At 45.0% G+C, this 27,200-nt stretch overlaps 1 protein-coding gene across 2 annotated transcripts in view; it reads left to right on the forward strand.

Moving 5' to 3' along the window:
* hook (hook microtubule tethering protein) overlaps positions 1–27,200 on the forward strand; it is a 110,496-nt gene that overhangs the window by 56,887 nt on the left and 26,409 nt on the right. For both annotated transcript variants that reach the window (XM_071658087.1, XM_071658086.1), the window contains exons 5-11: positions 19,065–19,145; positions 20,128–20,366; positions 21,416–21,587; positions 23,386–23,501; positions 24,268–24,429; positions 24,700–24,864; positions 26,853–26,998. In XM_071658087.1, the coding sequence (XP_071514188.1) occupies positions 19,065–19,145; positions 20,128–20,366; positions 21,416–21,587; positions 23,386–23,501; positions 24,268–24,429; positions 24,700–24,864; positions 26,853–26,998 (1,081 nt within the window). The remainder of the gene's footprint in view (positions 1–19,064; positions 19,146–20,127; positions 20,367–21,415; positions 21,588–23,385; positions 23,502–24,267; positions 24,430–24,699; positions 24,865–26,852; positions 26,999–27,200) is intronic.

Below are 27,200 nucleotides of genomic sequence, written 5' to 3' on the forward strand. Positions count from 1 at the left end.
ATGTTGACTTCCAAGTCTCTCTCTCACTCACACAGATTGTCGCAGCGAATTCCCTGGTAGATTATATTCATATCGACGCCTTCTTCCACTGTGACGATCCTCATTACATTTATTTGGGTTGGATTTCATCAGCCAAGTATCAGGAGTCTGTCGAGGCACTTTTTGTAGCGTGATGCGTTCATCCTCCTTGCATTTCACTTCCCTCACGACCTCTGCATCATCTGCAAACATATTCAGATAGAAGTCCTCACCTCTTGGCAAGTATCCACATACATCGAGGAGAGTAACGGTCCCGACCCATTGTGAGAAGGCTCCAATGTTACCTCTCATGAAGATAATCTGTCTAATCTACCTGATAATCCAACTTCTCGATCATCCACACCTGCGATACGGTTTCAGACACCTTCTGATGGTCGAGATATAAGCGAATCACCCAACCTGCTCTCTCGTCCAACCCAGGACCCACACTCATCGAAATCCTAAGAGATTCAATAGGCATGATCCTCTTTCCCTGGACCATATTGCCATGTTGTCTCTCACTAAGGTCATTTCTCCTGTGCAGGAAGCCATCCATGTGTTTCTGATGATCTTCACCTTATAGACCACACTCGCCCGGGAGACTGGTCTGTAGCTCAGCGCCTCTTCCAGGTCTCCTTTCTAATTGATAGGCATGGTGTTTGCCCTTGTCTGTTCCTTTGGCAATTTGCGACATCTCGACGCTAATCTTCAGCACTTGTGTGTGTGTGTGTGTGTGTGTGTGTGTGTGTGTGTGTGTGTGTGATTGAGTATTCATCTTTTTCATTCCCAGTATAAGATACACGCATCACTTTTCCTTGTGACAGTTGGCAGCTGGTCTTGTCAGATGGTCCATCCTGATTAGACCCACCTCACTCCGCTTCCTCTTTATGTGTACAGTAATGTCGCGCTCCTCAAATTCCTTCATGATCTTCTGAGGTGATTGTGGGGTGCTCTGTGGTGCAAGCATGTTACTGAGGGCTGGCTTGCACAGTTAAATGGTTGCATCTGGGTCAGGGTAAAGAGGTTAAGTAAGGCTCACCTAGTCTGAGGTTCTAGATCCTTCCCTTGGCCGACCGTTAGTTTCGCCCGGGAAGAATTTGTATTTATGGGTGTGTTGAATGCGTGCGCACGCGTGTGTATGTATGTGTGTTTGATACCTCGCCACTCGCCCATTTATGTTGCAACCTCCGATTTTCCCCTCCACATATGATACTTCACTTCACTTATCTCCTTGTTGCTTAACCTCCCAGGATGGTTAGAGACCAGAAGACCGAGTTTGTGGTTAGATATCATGTATGGTGTATAGAGAGGGATGCTGATTTTATTTACCCGGGTGTGGAGGAGGGGTTGGTGGGTCAGATGTGGTGGCTGGTGCCGTTACGCCCGCCACCATACGCTACCACTCACACTCCCATATAACATAGTCACGCACTCCGCCCACCCATACGCTTCTGTAAGCGCTTAAACTCAGCCGTGCACTTAACGTCGCTCAGCTACGTGAGCCATACACTTGAGAATTCGCTGAGCCACCGGGTTTCTAACCCACCCACTGGGCCAGACCACTTTACTCGTACACGTATCTGGTCCTTCTCACACCCATTCACACACACACACTCACACACGCCACCACCGGCCTTTTCACTCAGCCGTACACTCAACCATTGGGAGGCGTGTGTTAGCCGTGTTGTGACAGTCACACACATCCGGGAGGTGAGACTTGTGGCGTTTCCTAGCTGTCCCCACATACCACTCCCAACTTTCTTGTCATTTCCTCAACTTCATGATGGCCTTAAACAATGTAACCTTGTGAGCACGACGGTGCGGCCTTTGAACACAATGGCACGGCCCTTGACCACGACGGTGTGGCCTTTGAACACAATGGTACGGCCCTTGACCACGACGGTGCGGCCTTTGAGCACAGTGGTACGGCCCTTGACCACGACGGTGCGGCCTTTGAGCACAGTGGTACGGCTCTTGACCACGACGGTGCGGCCCTTTAGCACAACAGTATGATTTCTAGCCACACCGTTACGGCCCTGAAGCACAGCGTTACGAGACTTGAACACGACGGTACGGTGAACACGACGCTACGGTGAGCACGACGGTACGGTGAGCACGACGGTACGGTGAACACGACGGTACGGTGAGCACGACGGTACGGTGAACACGACGGTACGACGCTTCGAGCAGGACGGAACCACTGACGTATTTCAGTCTGTAGTGTTGTATAACACCGGAATGAATTATCAACACGAGAGGCTGTCATTGTGCAGACTATCACTACCTTCAGATTGGGGCTAGACGAATACTATTACTGATATCTGTTATCAGTAGATATGTTTATGTGAAGAAAGAAAAGCAACAAATTTGATTGTAGTGCTTAACAATTTATTGATTTTTTGCCACCCATTTTTGATAAGCCAGTTCAGTTAGGGGGACTTTTCCCCTCTCTCATACTTTCCTATAAATCTTCCAAGGCAGTATACCCTCTCCACACAACACGGTGTTCGAGAAATATCTCTCGTTGGCTGTTGAGTCGGAGTGAGCGGTGGTGGGTGGGGAGGTGTGTGCCTTCTGCCTCACACTATCCTGTCTCTACCACATGTATCATTATGTCCTCAGCACGTCACTACTGTCCTCCAGCGGATTTCCGTGCACTGCTGAAGGTCGTACCGTCGTGCTCAAGTGTCGTACCGCCGTGCTTAAAGGGCCATATGTCAAGTGTCGTCGTACCGTCGTTTGCTAAAAAGTCGTACCCTTATATCGTGTCGTGCTGAAATTGTCGCACCGTCGCACTCGTGTGTCGCAACCCGCCCTGCTCAAGGAGTTGATGGCTGCTGCTGCCATCCTGCTTTTTAATCAGCTCCAAGTGTTACATAACGCGGCCATATTACGTTAAAGTGATTTTCTGCGTCGCACGAGATACGATTTTGCAACTGAGGAGATTGTATCACCTTTCCATGGAGGTCGCCAGCTGTTGTGTTCGATATAATTTTCATATGACTCAAAGCTTAAACAGTGTGTCTTAGTGTTCTTCTATTATCCCGCTCTTCCTGGCTTAGGAGTGTGTACAGCATTTTGATTTATTGTGAATTTGATATAGAATTTTTGTACTTGCTTTACGTCCACTTGGCAATCGCGCTTTTCCACTTTCATCCCTGTACTTCACTCTCGCACTTGAGTCTGTCCGTCATATTCTCAGCTCTCGCACTTCCTTTTTCTCCTCCTCAGCTATCCTGAGAGCGTCCCAGCTCCGCCTCTATCACCAGCTTATTTCAGGCTTGACTGCTGGTTGGATCCGCCAGCCGACCTGACTCTACCACCCCGACCAGCATCTGACAGCCCGCCTCTCCATACCTGACTCACTCCCAGCATCTCTCAACCTGCCTCACTCCCAGCATCTGCCAGCCCGCCTCTCCCGACCTACCTGACTCACTACCAGCATCTCTCAGCCCGCCTCTTTCTATCTGACTCACTACCAGCATCTCTCAGCCCTTCTCTACCTGACTCACTCCCAGCATCTCCCAGTCCGCCTCTCCCTACCTGACTGACTCACTCCCAGCATATCTCAGCCCATCTCTCCCTACCTGACTCACTCCCAGCATCTCCCAGCCCGTCTCTCCCTACCTGACTCACTACCAGCATCTCTCAGCCCGCCTCTCCCTACCTGACTGACTCACTCCCAGCATCTCCCAGCCTGTCTCTCCCTACCTGACTCACTACCAGCATCTCTCAGCCCGCCTCTCCCTACCTGACTGACTCACTACCAGCATCTCTCAGCCCACCTCTCTCAATCTGACTCACTCCCAGCATCTCCCAGCCCGCCTCTCACTACCTGACTCACTCCCAGCATCTCCCAGCCCGCCTCTCCCTACCTGACTCACTACGAGCATCTCCCAGCCCGCCTCTCACTACCTGACTCACTCCCAGCATCTCCCAGCCCGCCTCCCCAGACCTGCTCCCAGAGAGTTACATATATTCCAGTATGCCATAAGGATTCCCCTCCCTTGCCTCCTCATGTTCCCGCTCGTTCCAGTAACACCATCGTCCACTCTTCCCCATTAACACACCCAGACCTGGAATAGGATTAAGTTTATTCAGTCAACTTTATTTCTTTTTACATTCCTGATGACAAGTTTTTTTTTTTTTAATCTTTTTTTTTCAGTTTTGTTTCCTTCCATGTTGCACAGGATGAGAGGGTCGCACCCGAGCCACAGATCCTGTTTACATGCGAGGTTGCCACGTCTCCCCCAGTTCACCCTGGGGAAAACATTTCAAGTTTTTCTCGTTGGGATGATGTCATTCTGTACTCTCATTCTGGCCTTCCCATCTGTCCATTCTCCTCTTCCGTCTCCGGCCCTTTCTCCTTCTGTGTCTGTTTTTCTGACTTCCCATCCTGGTTTCCCCCCCGCTTCTTCACCACCAGCTGTTTGTAGTGTTATTTTTCTCCCAGTGTGTCAGGGGAGACTGACGCAGGGCATAGAGCGCTCACACTGACAGGTAGGTAGAGTCTTGAGAGCACTCGCTGCTCTAACAGTGGAGCTGGTTCGTTTGCGAGTGACCCTGGAATACGGGCAGTACGCCTGGAACTCCTTTAAGTAAAGTGTCGCCACCTAAACACCGCAGGTAGGTCGTTGAGAATGGACCTGTAGTGACGCTGAGCGGTACACTGACGGTACACTTAAAAGGCTCTGCCTTTAGGTGTGTATTGAGGATTGAAAGCGTACCGTGAACACCGAAAAGGATTTCAGTGACTCGGGGTCGAAGGGAAGGGGAAAAAAAAGAACAAAAATAGTACTTTTCTGTATTACTTGTCCCCTCCAGAATGGAAAAGGCCGTACGCCATTAGCACACTACGACAAAAGGACCTTGTTAGATCATTACAGTCGCACAAATCAGCGTTCAGGGAGCTGAACTTGACGTCGAAGATAGAAGACGTCCCCAAAAAAGACTCCGTGTTCAACAGTAATCCCGTCGGTGTTTCACATGGAGGAGTTTGTCTCAGGACCTGGGAAGGGGTCATTGACAGCACTCCCGTGCACTCTTGCTGCAGGAGCAGACGGTTTTTTTTTTTAACTTGCTCTTTTGTAAAGAAAGACACAGTTCCATTAGCAAGGGCGCTGAACGAGAGAGAGAGAGAGAGAGAGAGAGAGAGAGAGAGAGAGAGAGAGAGAGAGAGAGAGAGAGAGACTTTTGTCTTATCCTTGGAGGATCTAAGATGATAGTGACTCACACTTGGGTCGTAGATGATGATGTAAAACTAACTTCACAGGGGCCAAAAACTTGACAGACACACGGTCTCTGGAAGGTCTGGAACAGAAGGCGGTGTCTGAAGTTGATTCGTGTTGCCCAAAATGGTCTGAAGCACCGACAACAAATGTAGAGGACATGAAAATAACCCACATAGTCCCAGAAGGGTCTGAAATGAACTGTCATAACCCTGGGGCTATGATGAGGCTGTGTCAGGCCATGGCTATGATGAGGCTGTGTCAGGCCATGGCTATGATGAGGCTGTGTCAGGCCATGGCTGTGATGAGGCTGTGTCAAGCCATGGCTGTGATGAGGCTGTGTCAGGCCATGGCTATGATGAGGCTGTGTCTGGCCATGGCTATGATGAGGCTGTGTCTGGCCATGGCTATGATGAGGCTGTGTCTGGCCATGGCTATGATGAGGCTGTGTCAGGCCAACACTGCGGGGGACGGACTGCCTGGTAAAAGGCCAACGTTCATGGTGGTCACGCGAAGCTTATCTGGCCAGCCAGTTGCGCCACACCTTGCCAAAGAGGCGGCCTTCAGCATGTTCTTGAATGTGTTAGCGAATGTGCGGTAGACAAGTGTGTGTGTGTGTGTGTGTGTGTGTGTGTGTGTGTGTGTGTGTGTGTGTGTGACGTACCGTTGCGTTGTACTCAGTAGCTCGATTTGTGAGTTGAGTGAGCGTGTGTGACTTATTGGTGAGTGTGTTGTGTTCATTAGAGTGTGCCGTGCTCATTAGAGAGTGTTAGCTGATTATGGTGTGTTGGTATGGTGATCTGATGAGTGTGTGTGTGTTGCTGGTAAGCATGACCGTTGAGTGTACGTATGTTGGTGTTGAGTGCGTGATGGGTTATAGTATGTTAGTACATCATGTTCGGATGGACTGAGTTAAAACTCATCATGGCAAGTGACCTCTCAAAGAGATCAATAATGATGATAATCTCATTTAATCATCCATTTACTTCATCATTATTGGTCGAATTTTGTTATTGACATGCCACTCACTAGCTTGACTTGGTTTGTTATGCTGTGGACGAGTTTGGTGTGAATCCTAGGAAGGTTACAGGACCTAGTTTATGTTGACGACTGGTGTACGAATAGCCAGGAAGGTGCCTAAGATCTCGTTATTGTGTTGTTGACGACTGTTGTATGAATCCCAAGAAGGTGTTAGGCACAGTTTGCCAACACAGCCACGTAACCGTGCCTGCCTCCCTTATAATTTCCTCTCGTGTTGATGGCAGAGGATCGCGTGCTGACGCCACTGAGAGATGATGACCATCTCCAGTGACAGGAGTGTTAGAAGATCGGCGGGAGCCAGGAACTGCTCTCACAATTATCTCCTTTCATGTGTCAGTCAGCGGTGTCAGCCATGATAGACTTGTGAGACCCGCCGTCCTCGATCCCAGGAGAGAACCCTTGGGAACAGCGTGTCGTAACGATGTTCAGCTTTGTAAACAAAAGAGAGACTCGCATCGTAAAGATTCCCAGAGAGTGATTTGTCGTAGATTCAAAGCGTATTTATGGGCGGGTCTCACGGTTACATCGTGTTTTGGTATTTCGTGGAAGTACAAGCCATGGTTATTGTATTTGAATGATGGGCTTTGTAATGTTTGTTGAATTTCATTTTATTTTGTAGTAATGGATTAGAAATATCTGTCGTATATATATTTTTTCAAAACAGCTCCAGAAATCGTACTACATTACTTCCAAGTGCCTGTGTGTGTGTGTTTGTGTGTGTGTGTGTGTGTGTGTGTGTGTGTGTGTGTGTGTGTGTGTGTGTGTGTGTGTGCAGTTAGCCCAAGTGAGTGGAGGGGCTGGAGGCACGGGGAGAGGAGAGGGGCATGACGTCATCTGAGGATGGAGGAAGCAAAGGCACGTGACCTCAGCAGGTGTGACTCAGGTAGTGGGTGGCTGCTCCCGCAGGAGGGGAGTGTCTGCTGCCCTTTGATGGGGGAAGGGTGGGGGGGTGAAGAGGTGTTGCTGCTGCCCTCTAGTGGGGAAGGGTTGCTGCTGCCTTCTGGTGGTGGAGGGGGAAGTTGCTGCTGTCCACTGGTCGAGGAGGGGAGTTGCTATTGTCCTCTGATGTGGGAGGGTGCGTGCCCACTGATCAATGATAACAAAGGGGAGGGAATGGCCCTTTCTACCGATGGAAATAGGAAGGGAAGGGGTGGTGATGGGGGGAGGACAACGTGGGAATGACAGATGACAGATTACCTGATGGTCTCTGACGAGTAGGACAGAACTGGTGTCCTAAATTCCTCCATCTCATGTAGATGGAGGTGGGACACTTCAGCAGAAGGCACTTCCTTCCCCACCCACCCCTGCAGATGGAGATACGACATGAACCAGAAGGCTCCTCTCCTACCACTACAAATGGAAATAGGACAGTAAAGCAGAAGGTTCCACTGCTCTCCCCCCCCCGGCATATCAGCCGGCGGGAAAATAGCTGTGAAGGAATACCATGTATTATAGAGAGGATAGTCTAGAAGACCTGATAATGAAATTTTATGTGAGAGAATGATTGTAAAGACTTTCTGGTTCAGCTTTAGCCGCTGGATAATCTGGGAGATAATTTCAGCTGTTAATCTTTAAAGAATGAAGGACTAAAATTTTGCCTTATTATAGTGTCCATCTTGAACTGGTTTATTCTCTGTTGATTGGTACCATTAAGATATATGTCTAGCCTTCACTTCAGTGTGTTGGTATACTTCGACATGGCAGTATCTGTTGTTAGTTTACGGTGGTGTTTTATGCATCCACTGCTGAAAGATGTTTGCCCACTTTAGTGTTACATATCCGTCCCTTTAACTTGGTAATATTGCTTCTCGTCATAATATCTGTCTAACGTGAAGATATTGTCGTGAGTTATGTAGTGGAAGCCACTTGCAGCCTGGCGGTATGAACAGATTACTTTAGATCTCTTGAGTCTTTCGGTATAGGATTTATCCCCTAGGGACGGAATTGGTTTTGTTGCTCTTCTCTGTATGCGTTCTGATATTTTTGTTCTGTTCTGTTTGTAGATTTTGGGAGCAGAACTTCAACTGCATTTTCTACGTGTTACCTGTGCCTACTGATGTAGCTGAGTGAGGGTTGCTGGAATGGACACCAGAATAGGAGGCGGGTGGGGTGGGGGTGGGGGGGGGATAAAGAGCAAATGCAGTGGTGAGAGGGAAGGGAAGGGGGGGAGGGGGATGTTTATGAGCCAGGTAGCCCTGGGGTGCGGGGGCAACCATTTTTGGTATAGAGGACCTCCTCCCCCCCACAGGTCCCCCTCCTTCACCGTGGCGTGTTCAGGTAGGGGGTCCATTTCGTACACTTCTCAAAGGAGGATTTGCCCAAGCATTGTCCGCCGTCCGTGATGCTTTGTGAGTGTGGCTGGCCCGACATGTTGAAGTGATAGTTAACGAAGAGTTTTGCTACATGTGACCTTAACTTGCATATGCTTTTCGAAGGTTAAGACGCTTTACGTAAGGTTAGGTGCATGTGTCTGGTCCAATGTTGACGTAATGCCTAAGTCTTGCTATAGGTGACCTTACCTGAATTTATGTATACCTCTCGAAGGTCAAGACGCCTTACGTAAGGTTAGGCACGTCACCAGCTTGGATCGCAGACTGATAACGAGCCTCAGTTGCCGGTCGGAAGATGACAAAGTTTGATTCTTAACTTGTTGCGTGCGACGCTTGGACCCATGGGTTTGATGGCTTTGGCCTTTGACGTATGCCTTAGGCTCGGATCAAAGGCCGGGTACCTTCGTGCCCCAAGAATCGTACCGCCCTGCTCAAGAATCGTACCGCCCTGCTCAAGAATCGTACCGTCCTGCTCAAAAATCGTACCGCCCTGCTCAAGAATCGTACCGTCCTGCTCAAGAATCGTACCGTCCTGCTCAAGAATCGTACCGTCCTGCTCAAGAATCGTATACCGTCCTGCTCAAGAATCGTATACCGTCCTGCTCAAGAATCGTACCATCCTGCTCAAGAATCGTATACCGTCCTGCTCAAGAATCGTACCGTCCTGCTCAAGAATCGTACCATCCTGCTCAAGAATCGTATACCGTCCTGCTCAAGAATCGTACCGTCCTCCTCAAGAATCGTACCGTCCTGCTCAAGACTCGTACCCTCCTGCTCAGTACTCGTACCGTCCTCCTCAAGAGCTTGTAAAGTTAACTTTGTCGTCTCGTTGGCAGAGATGAGCGATTGCTGATGTATCTCATGTTCGTACCCCACACTGGGGTGGTGTGGTGGGAACCCAACTAATACCTTCCCATCGTTCCTGGCTGATGGGGGGCAACCAGGAGGAGGAGGAGGAGGAGACTCGCTCCCTACCAGCGTCAGTGGACCATCACAAAATCTCAAGCCAAGTTCGCCGGTGGAACCACCGAGGGGGATTACACAGCGTGGGCCGAGGGACGCTGCAAGAACGTCTCAGGCGTGAGGGAATGAGGTCCTGAGATTGGGAACTTCGCGCCAGGCACCGGCCGTGTCATACCACCGGAAGTGGACGACGGGGAGGAGGCCAGCGAATGGTCCCTGCCAGATGGCTCACGACGCCCCAGCTGTCGGGGGAGAGCCAGGGAAAATGATCGCTCGGACCCGCAGGCTCAGGGGAACCCACAATACTATTGTTGTTGTTATTATTATTATTATTATTATCATTATTATTATTATTATTATTATTAGTATTAGTATTATTACGTATGTCATTGGTTTCAGTCAGGAGCAAAAGTCTTTATCAAGTCCAGGCCCTAAGTGAAGTACGAAAAGGGTTAGAGAGAGAGAGAGAGAGAGAGAGAGAGAGAGAGAGAGAGAGAGAGAGAGAGAGAGAGAGAGAGAGAGAGAAGAAATGGAAGACATTTTAAGAGTTTTAAGAGGAATTGGAAAAACCCTCCTATTAAAAAAAAAGAAAAAAAAAGGGACCAAATCATAGGTAGTAGAAAACACGTGTAAGGGGGTAAAGAGCTCCAAAGATTAGCAGAACCACATTACAACAGCTCCCACTAGAGTTGCCAACCGTCGTATAACAGTCTCGTGTGTGACGCAGTAACTTGCTGAGCATCGCAAGGTCTGGCTCATGGCGGTGGCATGGAAGCCGCCAGCTCTTGGGAGGAGAAACCTAAGTAATATCTACAGAAGAGGATAAGTGAACCAGCGCCGCGGCGTAGGGCAAGGGCATCAAGTTATGATGTCAGACTGCTAGGGTTGGTGGGTCGTCAGACTGCCCTGGACTCGACTGTGTCTGGTGATGTGTATAGCTTGCAGGAGAACCTCCCCAATTATGAGAGCAGGACCTCCCCCATACAAGGACGGATCAGTCCTTATGTATAATGGAATCAGGTGTCTAGGAGGAGAGCATTCACGGCCTCTGAACAGAACTACCAGATTTGTTGAGGCAGACTCAGTAGTTTATGTAACGTGGGTTTTTTCAGAATAATTCAAGGTGTCGCAGTGATTACAATTATGTCTCTTGCGTGGATTGATGGAATGACAAATCCATCAAAAGAGCTGGGGAATATCGTGAGGGATTTTTAGACAAAGAGACATGGGCCACAATTGGATTTTTTTTTTCAGGCTGTAAGTTTTCCCTAGACCACGTCTTCCCCCTCTTGAGATATCCTGTCCAAGTCTTAAATGTGTGCAGGCAGTTGTTTCAGGGCCAGACGCAAGAGCGAAGCGAGGGGATGGAACAGACCGGAATGAGGTGGAGGAATGCAGAGGGTTTGAGTCGTCAGCGTGTGAGCCCAGCTGCTCTCACCTCTTTGAGGAGAGGGAATCGTGGATGAAGATGAGGAAGAGTGGAGGAAACAGGACCGAGTAGTGAGGGACGACGCTGTTTTGTCAGGAAAGAGTAAGAAGTTGACCCATCAACGTTGACTGAGAGAGATCAGTGGTCGTGTCGTCGTGCTCAAGGGTCATACCGTCGTGCTCACGGGTCGTACCATCGTGCTCAAGGGTCGTACCATCGTGCTCAAGGGTCGTACCATCGTGCTCAAGGGTCGTACCATCGATCTGAAGGAGTTAAAGGGGAGTGTCATACATCAAGCTGGAATGCGGTCCAGAAACGCAGTTCAACGTATGTTGTACACAGAGTTAATTCCCGTAATTTCAGTGAACTACGGACTGGTATGGGGATCTGGAGGTACTGTTAGAAACCATTGGAGGTATTCCGGTACGCCTCAGGGGTACCGCTTCACCGTCGTGAGTGTACCGTTGCAACTGAAGCCGTAAGGGCGTGATGCTTGTGATGGTCCGCCTCTCGATCTATTGTATGAACTGTGGTCTATGACGCCCAGCATCCTCCAGCGGTGATGGAACTTACATCTGTACCGTCATCGGTGGCTTCCAGCTTCCAGCTTCGTCTGTACCTCTCCCCTCCCCCCCAAACCCCTCACCCATGTTCCCCACAACAAGCTGTTGTACAGCTGTAACCTCAGTTCTCTTCCTCGTCTTAGTCAAGTGATGATGCTAGCCCTCCAGATGGTGTCCCTGGCTGTCTGCCATCATAATGCTTCATCTACCAGCCTGCCACAGCCTTGCACCAGCCTGCCTGGCAGCTCAAGTGCAGCAGCGAGGCAACATGCAGCAGGTCAATCTCCCGAGGCTGGGTGGAGAGCCACCACGCATGACATCATGGCTATTCCAACCTGACCCGCCGCCGCTTCCACCACCACCACCACCTGCCATCCACCATCCCCACCTGACCCGCCTCAGCTTCCACCACCACCAGGTTGGTGTTGGGGGGCTTGTCTCTACCCCCAGCAGCCAGGTCTGGTTGTGAGGACGCCTTAAATACTCTGTACAGCTGACTCCTTTACCACATTCCCCAGTATTTGTGTCCAAGCAGGATTTAAAGTCCTCCACATTGTGGGGGGTGAGGTGGGAGTCCTCAGCCCTCCAGTACCACCCCGGTACGACGGTACCGGTGCGGTACGGAGGGGTTAACGTCTCCAGCCGCACCGCCACTACCACTTACTGGCCACTAACAGCTCTGGCAGCCCGGCACCATTACCTCCTGTCCACTGACATCACTTCCCCTACACCCGCTTGGCCAGCTGATGGCATCCTCAGTAACTGTCTAGTTGGCAACACTGGTGCGACCGTTGCCAGTTGCAACGTAAACAAGTATTTTTCTTTTGTCAACGGAAAATTTATGTTGATGTGGATGTGCAAGAGCATCTTTATCCTGGGAGGGCGGAGGGAGGCAGTCAGTCAGAGAATACTATAGGGTTTGATGCCTTCTCTTCGTCTTGAGTTTAACCATCTGTGTTGTTCTTGGTTTCATTCTACTGTAGAAATGTTCGCTGGTTTCCCAAAGTGTACGTTTTCCTCCGTATGTCGTGCCTTCCTGTTTGCGTCCGTCTCCCAGCTTCTCTTGTCCTCTCGACAGGGATAGACAGGTTGAACTTATTTCTGTGTTGTTCCCGTGTTGACAGAGAGAGAGAGAGAGAGAGAGAGAGAGAGAGAGAGAGAGTTGCGTTCTGTCGCATCTTTGTGGTATATTTTTTTTTGCTCCTTACGTTTGGGTCATAACTCACAGAATATGCCGATGTCGCATCCATGAGCGGCATTTTCCGTCTGAAGTTGTGTCAACAGAGTTTTTTTTTTCACAATGACTGATGGTATTATTATGCTGTTTGGTCAGCGGTCGTGGGGGTGGTAGTGTTGCTTGCACAGGGAGTGTCGGTGGTAAAGGTCATACGCTGTTGTTGCGCATGCTCGGTAGGTAGGTAGGTAGGGGGGTCGGCCTGCAGAGTGGGTATCTCCACTCTCCGTGGTCCGAGTTCTCTCTTGCAACTCGTGGCCCCCTCTAGTTTCCTTCCCTGGACGAGCCAGTTCCGCTTGACACGTGGTGTCAGGTGACACTAGTGTCAGGTGGGGGTGAGGCATCTGCCTGGGTGAAGGGTGTACCTTGCCTGGCTGGGGACGGGTCCAGGGGCTCTTGTGTGCCAGGATAATTGTATTGAGTGTTGGACATCGTGTGGACGGGTGACAGGCTTAACCTTGGTGCTACCTTTTATAAGACGCCAGGCACAGTTTATGCTAATTGTTAGCGATTTGGTTTGTCTTACGAAAAAGTGCTTAGTGTTTACTGACGTTATTTTGGCTTACACTTTACTGAAGAATATGTGATTAATATGAGTAAATTACGTAATGTAAATGTTAGTCGTTAGTTTGAATTTGTATTATGGTGTGTTAGAGAAATGAAGATGTATTTGTGTCAAGTGTCATGAGTAATAGAGGGTGAAGCATGAACCAGGGTGACCACGATATATGGCCGTGGTCGTCGTCAGGTCGAGTGGGCTGGAAGCGTCGGGGAGGGAGATAAGGACGATAACGACATCCCCCCCTAACGGTAGGAGAGATGATAGGGAAGTCGTTCCGTGGTGACCACCATGTAACACACAGCTTCAGCATTACTGGCCCAGCACCACTCACTGATAAGATGGTGGTCTTATCTCTACTGGTGTGACGTTGGCGTCAGGAAGTCACCACGGGCGTGGGTGAGCGTGTGCTGGGTCGAGCCAGGCTGGTACGAACCAGAGACAGCCATGAGAGACGCAGGAGACCTATCGAACACCTGGCCAACAGTACAGAGACATTGAACGCCCAAGGTTCCCACGGGGGGCCCTCAAAGCACCAAGATAGCCGCCTCCTATCATCTATCGGTATACACAATAATCGATGCTTACCATAGCCAAAAGTCCTTGCCTTCCCCAAAGCAACAAGAGACATCACCATATACACGCGCCCTCCTATCTACTGGCGGTGTATGGATAACGAACCAGAGACGTGTCTCCGGCAGACCTCCTGCACACGACAGGAAACCTGTAACACACACCCACATACTCTGATTCTTTGATCCGTTTCAAAACTACGCCTCCCACTGTCTAACGCCTTCTCCCTCCCTCTAGCTACCCGAAAGGAAAAAAAAAAAATGGTTTGTGTTTTAGGGGATGAGGGAAGTTTTGGTACTGGTGGTGGTGTATGGTGGAGTGAGAGAGGGTGGTTAGTGGTGGAGTTTGGTGGGGTGAGGGTGGCTGAGAGTGATGGTGGAAGATGTTTGGTCGGTTAGTTTTGGTGTAGGTGTTGGGACTGTGGCGTGATGTGTGCGGTGAGTGGAGGTAGGCGGTGTTGTTAATGGTGATGTTGGCGTAGTATTTGTGTGGTGTTGATGACGAGGGTGGCGTGGTGAGTCATGGCCAGCTGGCGATGACCCCACCTGGGGGTGAGTAAAGAGTACCTGAGTCAAGAGAACAGGGGAAAGTATCGCAGTTGGCTGATGAGTGTGGCAGTAGCGGCCCACATGTTTAATTATGTGAAGTGAGTTGTAACCTCTCTCTCTCTCTCTCTCTCTCTCTCTCTCTCTCTCTCTCTCTCTCTCTCTCTCTCTCTCTCTCTCTCTCTCTCATTTAATAATTTGCTTGGCCATAATGACAAGGTAGACATAGCCCAACACACTTATTTTTTTGTTGGTCTGTCTTGTTTAGGGTGACTCCGTGTACTAGTGTTTGAGGTTAAGAAACTTGGACAAATGGGTCGCAAGTCATCTTGTACCCTCGCAACTACATTTCCACACGTTAGTAACTCCTTTTTCTCCACGACTCCGACCATAACTTCGTTGGAAACTTTCATCGTAATTATGGAACATTTATACATTGGAAGCATTTGATTGGCTGGAAATATGACGTCATTAAACAGCTAGCCAATAGAGATTGGTTGGGAAAGACCTCATAAAAAGAGCAAAGCCAGTAGGAGCTGGTTATAAAAGTGACGTCAAAAGACATCTAGCCAATACGAAAGTGTTCTCTCTCAAGATGCTTTCACGAACACTATGTTATTGTTGTTGTTATTTATTATTATTATTATTATTATTATTATTATTATTATTAGTATTAGTATGGAGAAAGAAGTGTCGCGCAGGATGTGTGTGTGTGTGTGTGTGTGTGTGTGTGTGTGTGTGTGTGTGTGTGTGGACCAGTTAGACGAGTTACTACCAATCATCACAACACCAGAGCCTCTTCAAGGCCAACAGACTGTATTTTTTATTGTAGGCTAGGCAGGGTTAGTGTGTTTGTGAGTATGTATGTGTGTGTGTGTGTGTGTGTGTGTGTGTGTGTGTATGTGTTTGTGTGTGTTTGTGTGTGTGTGTGTGTGTGTGTGTTATTGTAGTATATCGTGAAGACGAATGAGTCAGAACTGCGTCATGAAGGCACGAACCCCACATGCAGACATGGATGTGATTACATTGCGTGTGGCCACTGGGTCAGTCATTACCAGGTGAATCCCCCAGGCTCACATCTGTGCCAAGTAAGGCCCCAGGTCTCAGGTCTGTACCAGACAAGGCCCCGGGTATTAGGTCTGTACCAGTAAGGCCCCAGGTTCAGGTTTGTACACACCAGGCGAAGCCCCAGGTTCGGGTCTGTGCTGAGTATGGCGGTAAGGACCCAGAGCACAACTCATCCAGCTCTGGGCACTACTCTCAAGTGTCAGGTCAAAGGGTAGGTGATCATACCCAAGGATGGCACTGTCATGTGCAAGGATATAAACAAAGTTGTGTGTGTGTGTGTCTCCAGCAGCAGGTCGTACTCAGGACAAGTCCCGTATCACGGAACTTAATCCACGTGTCAAAAATATGTTGTTTACACATGAGTATAACGGGAGTCTTGTCACTTGATGGAAGCTAGAGCTTCGTCCAGCCAAGATTTCCAGGCCCTCCGAGGCCAACAGGTCACAGGACACTAAGTCTGTTTACCATTTACCTGATATTTGTACTGTTGGTAAGCACATATGATGACCTTTCCGCGATAATTGTGATAATTGTTGTCGCGCATGTCGTCAGTCGCCCTTTTTTTGTGTGTTGTGGCGCCCGCTGGACCAGTTGCTCCAAGCCTGATGCACCCACTTCATCCGTTCCCACATCATTAACGTAGCGAACACAGCTATCATTCTTAGCTCAGAACATCATAATGATATGGACGTTTCTTGATCAGGGAGACAGAAATGCGATGTTTCCACGTGCAGGATAATTTTAACACCCAGTGGCAGACCTTATCTCCCTCCCTACACAGCGTATCATTACCTAACTTACCGAGGACATGGTCGGAAGTAGGTAGTTTGTACAGTCCGCAGTACAAACTGCGGACTGCGGTTGTCTATATCGTCGGGGTGTGTGTCATGTGTCGCTGTGTCCAGTGCTGCTTGTCCTGTGTCACTGTGTCCAGGTGTTGCGTGTCATTCATGTGTCACTTTCCAGTGTTGCTTCAGGTGTCATTGTATCCAGTGTGTTGTGTCCAGGTGTCATTGTATCCAGTGTGTTGTGTCCAGGTGTCAGTGTCCAGTGGTATGTGCCACGGTCAAATGTGGTGTGTCATGTGTCCAGTGTCCAGTACAGAGGACAGGTCGGACGTCCCCTCCAGCACCCCCTACGGCTACAAAAATGTACAGGGGATTACCCCGCTGACCCCACGTTGTATCGTGAGGGTACACCTGTCTGTTGTTTAGGAGGGGAGGTAGTCCACGAGCTTGGCTCTGTGTGGTCGGGGAAACATCCTTCATTACCCGATGTTTATAGCTGGGGAGAGTTCCCTGGTACGTGATGAAGACTTGACAAAGACAAGGTGGTATTCCGTGCTCATTGGCCATCATAATACCTACACCACGAGTGTCAGAAGGAAGGAAGGACTAGAGTGGCCCTACCTGGCCTTATCTGATACCATCTGAGGCACCATGTTATCTTGCGCTATCGTTGGCTGCCCTGGTCTTACGGTGGGTGAGTCATGACAGCTCATCACAGCCAGGCTCTCTCTCTCTCTCTCTCTCTCTCTCTCTCTCTCTCTCTCTCTCTCTCTCTCTCTCTCTCTCTCTCTCTCTCTCTAATTTCCGCACTTTGTTGACATCCTGCCATTGGTATCTTTGAGGTCTTATTCCTTATGATTCAGGGTACAGATATGACCACGTACGTCATATTCTGGGTTGTATATCCTCGTACTTTAAGGCTCAGGTATGACCTTTACGTACATCATATACTGGCTCGTATATCCTCGTACTTTGGACTGTAATGCTTGCAATTTGCCCATCTAGAAGACAAGACTAGATGAACAGATAAGCTTTCAAGTTCATTAATGGATTAGAAAGGATTGAAAAATAAGGTATTTAGCAGTGCATGTGTGGGAGCATATAGACCAGGTAGAGTAGTTTAAAGACGGAGAGATTAGCGAGCAACCAAAGCCCTCAGCACGCACCCCTTAAATCCCACAAAATGTTGACGTCTAATCCCTTGTGACAAAATAAAGAGACGATATAATGGATGACTAGCTCTTTATCCTTCTCCCTTCAGCACATGGTGCAAATCAGAAGCATTACGGTATGACTGATGAGCATGACGTGTTTCGACCTTCAGCTTGATGAAGCCAGCTTGATTAAGCGACTGTTGAGCACGACGTTGCAATCAGTAGTAGGTTTAACGACGTCACGTGTCGCCTAATTCACAAGGGGCCAGGCCACAATACCATAAGGTTGTACTGTCATGCACAGAGGTCGTACAATCGTGCTGAAGGAAATAATGAACAATGTATCATATGCTAACAAGTGAGAAAGCAGTGTTATGGACTTAAGGGTATTGATTGCGTTAGCGTAAAGGGATGCTGCTGGTGTTGGACTAAGGTACTGGTGTCAACTTTTGAGTAGGGGGTTATACTGATGCTGGTTTTGGAGTATGATACCGGTGTTGGAGTAGAGTGATGCTCTTAGTGTTGGAGTAAGGTACTGCTGCTGCTGGGTGTTGGGGTAAGTTACTGCTGGTGGTGGTGTTGGAGTAAGGCATTATTGCTATAAGACTGTCGTGAGTAACTACCAGATATCAGACTCCCTTCCTCTTGTGTAATTAACATCTTGTCTTATCAAGGACTTGGCTACGTCTGTCAGGCTTAAGCTTAGGGTTTTCCTGTCCAGCTGTTGGTTTACTTTGTCTTGGATGGGTGAGATTTTATTATGATTTATTGAACCCCTGGAGGCCCGTGAATTCATGTTCAGCGTTGTTAAAACCCAACAAACGTGTTAACCGGTACACCTCGGAGGGGTTTCATTTTGGTGTCTTGAATCAAGTTGTTTACCTGAGTAGATGGTGTTATATTTTGGTTTTGTCTTGTCTCTCATCCATTCGTTTACCTATATAGGTGGTTATATTTTGGTTTCTCTAGTCTCGAGTGCAGTGGTTCACGTGGGTAGGTGGGGTTTTAATTTGGTACATCCAATCTGGAATTCAGCGGATTACCTGGGTAAAGAGAGTGGAGTTTCATTTTGGTTATTCTATCCTCCAATCCAGTGGTTTACCTGGTTAGAAGGTTTACGTAGCTTCAAATCTACAGGTTTATATGGGTAATTGGGCTTTATTTTGGTAAATTTAAGTCTCTCCCAGTGGTTTATCAACCTTGTAGCATTTTTGTAATTTACATAGTAAAGGAGATGAAAAGCCTAGTGCATAAATGTAACTTATGAAGCAAAATGATTCAGTCTGTGCTGGGAGTGATTACTCAATGCTTGTTGGGTAATTTGTGTTAATATGGCTTGTCAGCGTTGCGCTTGTTGAGATAGAGGTTGGGTCGGTAAGTATAGAGTGCTGAAGTGTGAAGCAGGTGGTAGGCTCTTTATATCTACTTACAGTGGGGGTAATGGTTAGTTATGGGGTTATAAAATTTTTATGGTTTGTAATATACGTATATATGTATATGTGTGTTTATGAAAATGATATGCTGCACTAATTAATATATTCAGTGGTTGGTATCTTTTTTTCTTTTTCCAGGGGAACATGGTGATCCTGAGGAGATGGGACGGATGCTGCAGCTTATCCTGGGTTGTGCTGTCAACTGTGAAAACAAGCAACGTTAGTACCATCATGAATTGTGTTATGACAGTCTCATCACACCTATACCTCACAGGTGTACATTGCCCCAACGTATCTCGTGGCCATCATGTATTATGTTATCCCAGTCTCACCATGCCAGTATCTTACAGGTGTACATTGCTCCAGCCTATCTTATACCGTCATGTATTGTGTCATGCCTAACTCATCACCCTGTACCCTACAGATATGCATTAGCTACACATCTGTTATAACCACCATGTGTTGTATCATGCCTGTCTCACCACATCTGCATCCTATAGAGATCCAGTGGCTGCCATAACTATAGTTTGTCAGGCCACTCATTTTACAAGTAAACCTTTTAGGGGTCCTTTAGTCTAAAAGCTGACATAAGCTTCCCATGTGTTGGGACAGTTTCACCGCGCCAGTACCATACAGTGTATTGTAATCTAACATTTACTTATTGCTCAGCAGGTACTAAAATTATTGTAGATCATCCAGTGGAGAATATAAAAATATACTGGATATATCTTCAAAGTGTACTTGATCAGCCTGATTGTAAAGAATACATAGGTCTGTAGGCTGTGTCCTCAATAAGCCTAATCAGAGAAACAAGTTAGTTAGGTCGAGGAACTTGCTTTGAATGTGGACAAGCCTCTTCAAAATCATACAAGTAATGTGGAAAGTATGTACAGCTTGTTAATAGAAGAAAGGATGGATTGAAAAGTGAAAAAATTAAAACTTTTATAACCTTTTGAAAGTAGAATTATGTAAGAGATGGTGCTTTGATATGTTTTGGATGTACAGAAAGGAAGGATATGGAGAGATTTAACAGAAATTCTTTGTGAATGAAGGGATGACGAGATGGTGAGAGTATACAAGTGAAAGAATAATGAGTTTAGAGGAATTAGAGATGCATTACTTTTGCAATGTCTTTAGTTGATTGTGTTTAGGTTTCCCTATTGTTTAATGAAATGTTACCATAAATCATATATGGTTTCAGAGTATATTGAAGCCATCATGAACATGGAGGAGAGGGTGCAAAAAGTAATTATGGAGGCCATTCAGGAGCTGATGTTACGAGAAAGTTCCCCAGGGATCTTGACTGGAGACAGTGAAGCTAGACCTGACTTGGGGCCTGCCTCTTTTCACCCTCACATCAAAACCATCCTAGAACAGCTAGAGGCAGCCACCCAAAGTAGAGATGAGACTGTACAAAGATGTCATGAACTAGAGCAACAGGTAAGGTGTTCTTGATGATTCTGACATTGGTAACAAATTGTAAATGGATTTTATAGATTTTTCCAGCTGTGTAGAATATACAGTACTCATATTACAACCTTTCATAGATCTATGCATAACTGCACTTGTTTATCTTCACTACGGTTGCCTTCTTTTTTCTCTTGTGGGTGGTGAGCCATGCATTTTTTATAGGTACTTATTGCTTTAGGGTATATGAAAGCAGTATATTAGAAAAGTGTGAAATTTCTGGAGTTATCTTATGTAATTACATTATATAGTATATCACATTATATGAGTATGTTTTTAACCCTTTAAACATGCTGTTTGACTGCAGTTGAATGAATTGCCAGATAAGATTTAATGTGGCATTTGACTTTTATACACTTTTGTGTGTGTGTGTATAATCCAGCCACATACATTATTACTAGTAATATATGCCCATAGCACTGAAAGGGTTGATATAAATTGTTTATCTCATAAAACAAGTCTTTTCAAAGAACATTAAGGGAACTCAAAATATTGAATTGACTGCAGATGAGAGAAAGTAATAACATGCAGAAAAAAAATATTTTTCATTGATGGCAGTGCAAATTGAAATGCTCCTTAAATTCCTTAGAGTACTAGTTCTCTCAACAGGTTTATGAAATTTTTTATACTCTTTAGTGTTTCTTTGAATTCTGACTATTTTGGCTTCAGATACAATGGGCACTATGTCTAACAGTTCTTGTACCAATGCATGAAAAATATATCTATCTTTTAAACACCCCAAATTCTTTACAAAATGAGATGACATTAATAACTGTGAAAAGAAATGTGTTCAGCTCAGACAGACAAAAAGGAGGGGGCTTAGGGAAATACATGTACATGAGATGCAGAAAGCAGAACACCACACACAGCAACCAGATTTTTGCACTGCTGTTGTCATGTATGCACTGTTTTCACAGAGCGAATCCACAGCAGTAAATTTGGAAATCTGTAGGATTCACCAACTTTAATGTAAATATTTTTAAAATCCTTACAAGTACATTATCACTTTAATGATTTTCCAGATATCAGTGATAAATGAAGAGAAAGCTGCCCTGTCTACAGAAAATGAAAAACTCCTGAACCGTCTAGATGCCTGGGAGACTGGAGGAGATCTTGGTACTTCAACTCTCCGCTACAAAGACCTCAAGAAACAGATTGATGGCCTCCAGGATGAACTGTATAAACTTGAGACATGTAAGTGCTTGAAAATATGGTAAGCCACAAATACCCTGTGTGTTTATTTCCAGATTCTCTGCATGTTAACAATAGGAAGCAAAAAATGAAGATACAGAGAATTACATATGAAGGGCTAATGAATGCATGTGTTAGTTATGTCTCAACAGTGAATATACAGAGTTATTAAGTCAACAGTACTGTGAAACTTATTGAAAGTAAATCAGACTAAAATCTAGGACATTCAGGAATCTAAAACAAGTATCCATTATAGTGTCAGGAGAGATATGAAACATGTACAGAAACACAGATATGTTTAGAGGAATACTTAACATGTAGTTGACATCTCTCCTAGATGAAATGTAAACAGATAATTATGTAATGTACATAGCAGCTTAGAAGTATGTATGATAGTCCTTCTCCTCCTCCTCCTTCTTTCTTCTTGAAAGATTTTCACTAAAGTTCTTCCTTCTTGTGGGTATGCTCTCTTCTCGTGAGACCGACTTGAGTAAGCTTTTCTTTCCAAGGTGATGTTCTGCAAGCAGTTCTTCTGTAGTTTTCTCATTTTGTCCAGGCTTTCCCTCCTTTTTGAAGAATCTTTACCCACAATAACTGTCTTGAAGTTGGCACCTGCGATCTGTGAATTGTTATCTCCATGCAGCTGGAAAGAGGGAGATAAATGACATCAGCCCAGTAGTGGTTGCTGATTGGTCAAGGATAGTCCCATTAAATATGTTAGTTGCTGCAAATACCTTAGGGCCATTTACAAAGAGTGAGTGAAGGCTGGTGCCGGCTCACAGAATTTTAAAGGTAGGATGGTCCTGATCTGCATTTTCCCAGAGAATACATCTCATGGACGCTACCTTGATACCATTTATGAAGAACTGCCAGATACTGATATAATTAAATTGATTTAGAACTTGAGTATTGTGATTAGCCCTCCTTTCATCCATCTTTTTGCCCCTCTGGGGTAATTACTTGACTTTTGTCCTCTCCTTGTACCTCACATCCTTTGTATCAAGTAGTGCTTGTTGCTCTTTGTTGGACTTCTGTGGCAGATCTATATTTTTGGACATTTCTATTTATGTTGTTTCATATTGGTAATGTGTTATCTAACTGGAGTCTAATAAATACTTTTTCCTTGAATATCTTGTTCATGTACATGCAGGTAATTTTGATAACGACCAGTTGATATTTCACTTTAATAAGTCTCCTAATGAAGCGTTCTTATGTCATAAAACCACAAGTGAATTAGTCTGTAGATAAGTAGAAGAAAGAGGAGGATGAGTTTGGGGTCATAAGAACTTTGCTCATTTTGAAGACTCTTGGAGAACTTTCCAAATTTTTCAGTCTGTATAGTTCAGCTTATTTTGGTGATAAAAAAACTGGTAGATCATTATCATAATCATGAATAATGTTTTCCTAAAACGTTATCTTTTTTGGCATTTACTCATTTACATTTCAAATGGAATGAAAGAGGAAAAATAGCATTATTGTAAGATTATGTTGATGGTAAGATATGACAGATCTTTAGGTACAAAAACCTGATGGATTAGGGGATTATCCATTTCAGGGATCAAGAACTCCAAAACTGTTATGAGGTAAACATGAAAAAACCTTTATAGATTATACAAATGTGTGAAAAGAGGGGTAAACTGTCAGTAAAAGAAAGGATGCTACAAGAACTCTTTCATGTTTCTATCATATCAGTGCTTTCACTGGTAGCTGTAAGGGCCAGCTTATTTGATAATGTTTTCCTCAGTACTCACACTGTAAAGTAATGCAAGATATTTTGCGTGATTAATATGTTTCACTTCAGCTCGTGATGAATATCGCACAAAAGCAGACATGCTTGAACGAGAAAACCAAGAAATTCAGGCGCGTAATGAGGAACTGCAACGACTTGCAGATGAAGCAAGGTCTCTTAAAGATGAGGTGAGTGAAATAAAATGATCTGTAATTTTATTTGATTTTTCTCTAATTATTTCAATAAGAAAATTGATGAAAAAGATTACCACATCATGAATAGTAAGTTCATTGTTGGTAATGTTCAGAATACAACCAAACTTTTTGTATGTGCCAGACCATGTTTCTTCTTCCCCATTCCTTGTAATGTGGGTGGTATGCTCTCTGGTTTTATTTGGTATCTCTCCTTTTTTTTCTTAAATATTGTGTTTACTTTTTTCATTTGTCCTTGGTCTTTCCTTTATATTTTTATATGCCTAAATATTTCTGCCTTAGTGAGGTAATGTTAGGAACAAATGAACAATGGTCTCATTGACATTCATGCACTTTCAAGCTGTCATGTTTAATGTACAGAAACCACAGCATACCATTCACATCCAAGTGCCATAAACTATTCCATGGTATACTCAGATCAGTTGTTTGAGTTAAGTGTTGTCATTTGTTATGTATGACAAGGAGAGATTGTATGTTTATGGCCAGTAGTCCATGTTTGGGTGAGGGAGAAGGAAAAGACAGCTACCTGGGTTAGAGGAATGCAGCTTGACAACCACTTAAGTACTGGGTCACTATGCAGCCATCACTATGAAAAAAAAAAAATACCCAGGCGTGAAGTACTGGTCGTTGGCTGCCTACCAATTACTATCTATGTTTGATCACAATCAAAACTTTGATCCACTGAATGTATAACTCTGATATTTTGATGACAAACTGATATACCTGCATACGTTATTGTCAGGTTGATGCACTACGGGAAATGAGTGAACGTGCTGTGGTGTACGAGGGAACAATGGAAACTTACAAGAAGAAACTGGAGGAGCTAAGTGACCTTAAACGTCAGGTCAGAATTCTTGAGGAGAAGAACTCAGACTACATGCAGCACAACATGGAATTAGAGGAGGTACTTATTTCTTGCAGTTTTTTTTATATTGAGGTTAATAATATATGTTTATAAACTATGTTTGCATCTCTGAGCCTTTGAATATTTCTTGGGAGTACAGTCATTTCAAGGACCTTTTTGCACCACAGGAGTCCATCTTTTTAATGTTCTTAAGTAGAGCACAAGCTCAGAGCTGTAGGAGTCCCATCAAAGGTGTCTTTGAGTTCTGTGATATTAAGAGTTTGAAAGATGGATTTTTTTGCTTAGTAGTAAATCCTTCAAATTTTACAGGAAGTGAAAAAGAGTGGAACTTGGCGTCCTCAGCTGGATCTTTACAAGAAGCAAGTGGCTGAGATGCACCAGAAATTAGCAGACGAAGCTAAGAAGACTGATCGACAGGTGTTTGAGAATAAGAAACTGACAGAGAAAATGGAGGCAGTTATGCAAGAGAAAGATGTGAGCTATCATACCTCCCCCATTTTCTGTTTATTGTCTTTTAGAGTATGATTTTTTTTATCCTCATATCCCTCTTCTTTTTTTATGTATTCATGAACTTCCTTTGTGTTTTATATTTAGAAATAATGAATTTTTGAATATTTGCTAAGATTTTTGTCTTTTGAAATGTCTTTTGCATCAAACTTGAGATACATCATGGTATTTAGATACTATAGCTGCCATCAGTAACTTAGTAGAAGCTTATATCTGGATAGCGCATTGTCTTTTTTTCATGTATTTAACTTGTTAAACAGATATCTCTCTTTCCACATATTTGCTTTTTGTGGGTAAATCTTTTGCATGTGAAATAGCTTAATGAATATGAAGAATTTTGGAAATGCTGTACTCTCATGTACTAAACTCCCAGGACTTGACTGTGTTTCAGCACCTAGTAATCAGAATTTCTCAGTAAGGTTTTACATATGCTTCTCTTTTCTAAAACCATGACATGATGTTTCTCTCAGTCAAGAGATGCTTTCTTTTTATACCTCTCTTTTCTTCTGTCTCTGTGTCTTTTAATGTTAACTCCATTCTTATGAACAAATGGTGAATCAAATGAATGCAGTCTTGCATCTTTTTCAGTGATTAACCTTTGCTTAACTGGGGGTCTTGAATCCAAATCTCACAGTCAAGGAAAGGGTTGGAACACCTATTTACTTGGGATAGATTTGCTATCCTGCTGCCTTATTTTTCTGTCACAACACGCCATTGACTTTTGTTGCACCACATTTCACTTTCTTCTCACCCTGTACATTTCCTCTTAGTTACTGTCTCATCCTGTCTTGTTTATATCCATTGCCTCACCTACATTATTCTTCCTATATCCATGATAATTTTTTATTTATACATTATGGGGACAGAGTTTTACCCTTGTGGGGCTTTGTCTCAGTTTGTGTATCATCATGAAGCTTTTTAAATCTTTGTAAGTTGCCAGCATTCAGTGCCTCCTTGCTTTAACCATAACGGCTATCCACTATCCTTACATTAAACTAATATTTCTTTACATCTTTCTTAATTTCCTCTTTATCAGCTTCTGATCATGGTCTCTGGTAATGTTGGTACTGCACCTTGTGAGGAACCTGTGACTGTCAACATTTATGTGTATGGTTGAAGGGTTGATAGTCCTGGATGCATTTAGGAATGTGTGAAGAATTCACTTCTGTGAGGGCCAAGATGGGTTTACTTGATGGTATAGTAGTCCCATCAGTGTTGTATAGATAAAGGGCTTGGACCTAAGTGAAAATGTGCATAAGAGGGTGGATGTCTTGGAAATTGGATATTTAAGGATGATATGTAGTATAAGGAGGTTTGATCAAATAAAGTATGATAGAGTAAGAGAGAGGTGTGGTAGTATGAGAGGTATGTACAGTAGAGCTGAAGAGGATGTAGTAAAATACTTTGGACAGATGGAGAGGATGAGTGAGGAGAGAATGACTAAGAGGGTATGCATGTTAGAAGTGGGTGGAACTAGGAAAAGGGGGAGACCAAGGAGGAAGTGGAAGGATAGAGAGAGAGTTGCTCTGAGGTTTTAGTGCTTGAACATGCAGTAAGGTGTGAGGCATGTAAGGAATAGAGCTAATTGAAATTACTTAGTATACAGAGGGTGACTTGCTATCAATGGGCTGAACCAGGTCATATGAAGTGGTTAAGGGAAATACGGAAAGGTCCTTGGGGCCTAGTTGTGGATAAGGGGCTCTGGTTTTGGTCCATTGTACATGACAGCTTATGAATGGATATGAGTGAATAAGGCCATTCTTTGTCTGTTCCTGGCTCTACCTTGCTAACCTGGGAAACGACAAATAAGCATGAAAAAAATTCATTATTTTTCTACCTTAGCATGTATGTCCCTCCAGTTGTTAGATCCACATTGGTTTCTGCAAAATTTGCTTTCTTTTTTCTTAATTTCACCTTCATAAATCTTATTTTGTAATAGAGGCTTTCCTCCGTAGCGCCTGACAAAGGAACGTGATGCGCTAAAAGAAAACATAGAAGAAATGAAATGCCATATAACGACATTAACATCAGACACTGCTTCAAGGCCACCATCAGATCTTTCAGATGTTGACCTACTGGAAGTTGTTCCTCATGAAATCAGGTGTGTGCATCATATACAGATCAATATACTCCTCTCCAACTTATTTTCTTATGTTTTTCCTTTAATTGTTAGAATTAAAATAGAGCACAGTTTATTAACCCTTTGCAGTTAAAGTGGCTGGATTCTGAATAACTGGAAGCCAAACTGCACCAGATTAGCATCAAGACTTCCATACAACTGTGTTCGGTGAGCTGATTAATCA

The sequence above is a fragment of the Panulirus ornatus genome, chromosome 65 (assembly GCF_036320965.1).
Source record: "Panulirus ornatus isolate Po-2019 chromosome 65, ASM3632096v1, whole genome shotgun sequence".
Lineage (NCBI taxonomy): Eukaryota > Metazoa > Arthropoda > Malacostraca > Decapoda > Palinuridae > Panulirus > Panulirus ornatus.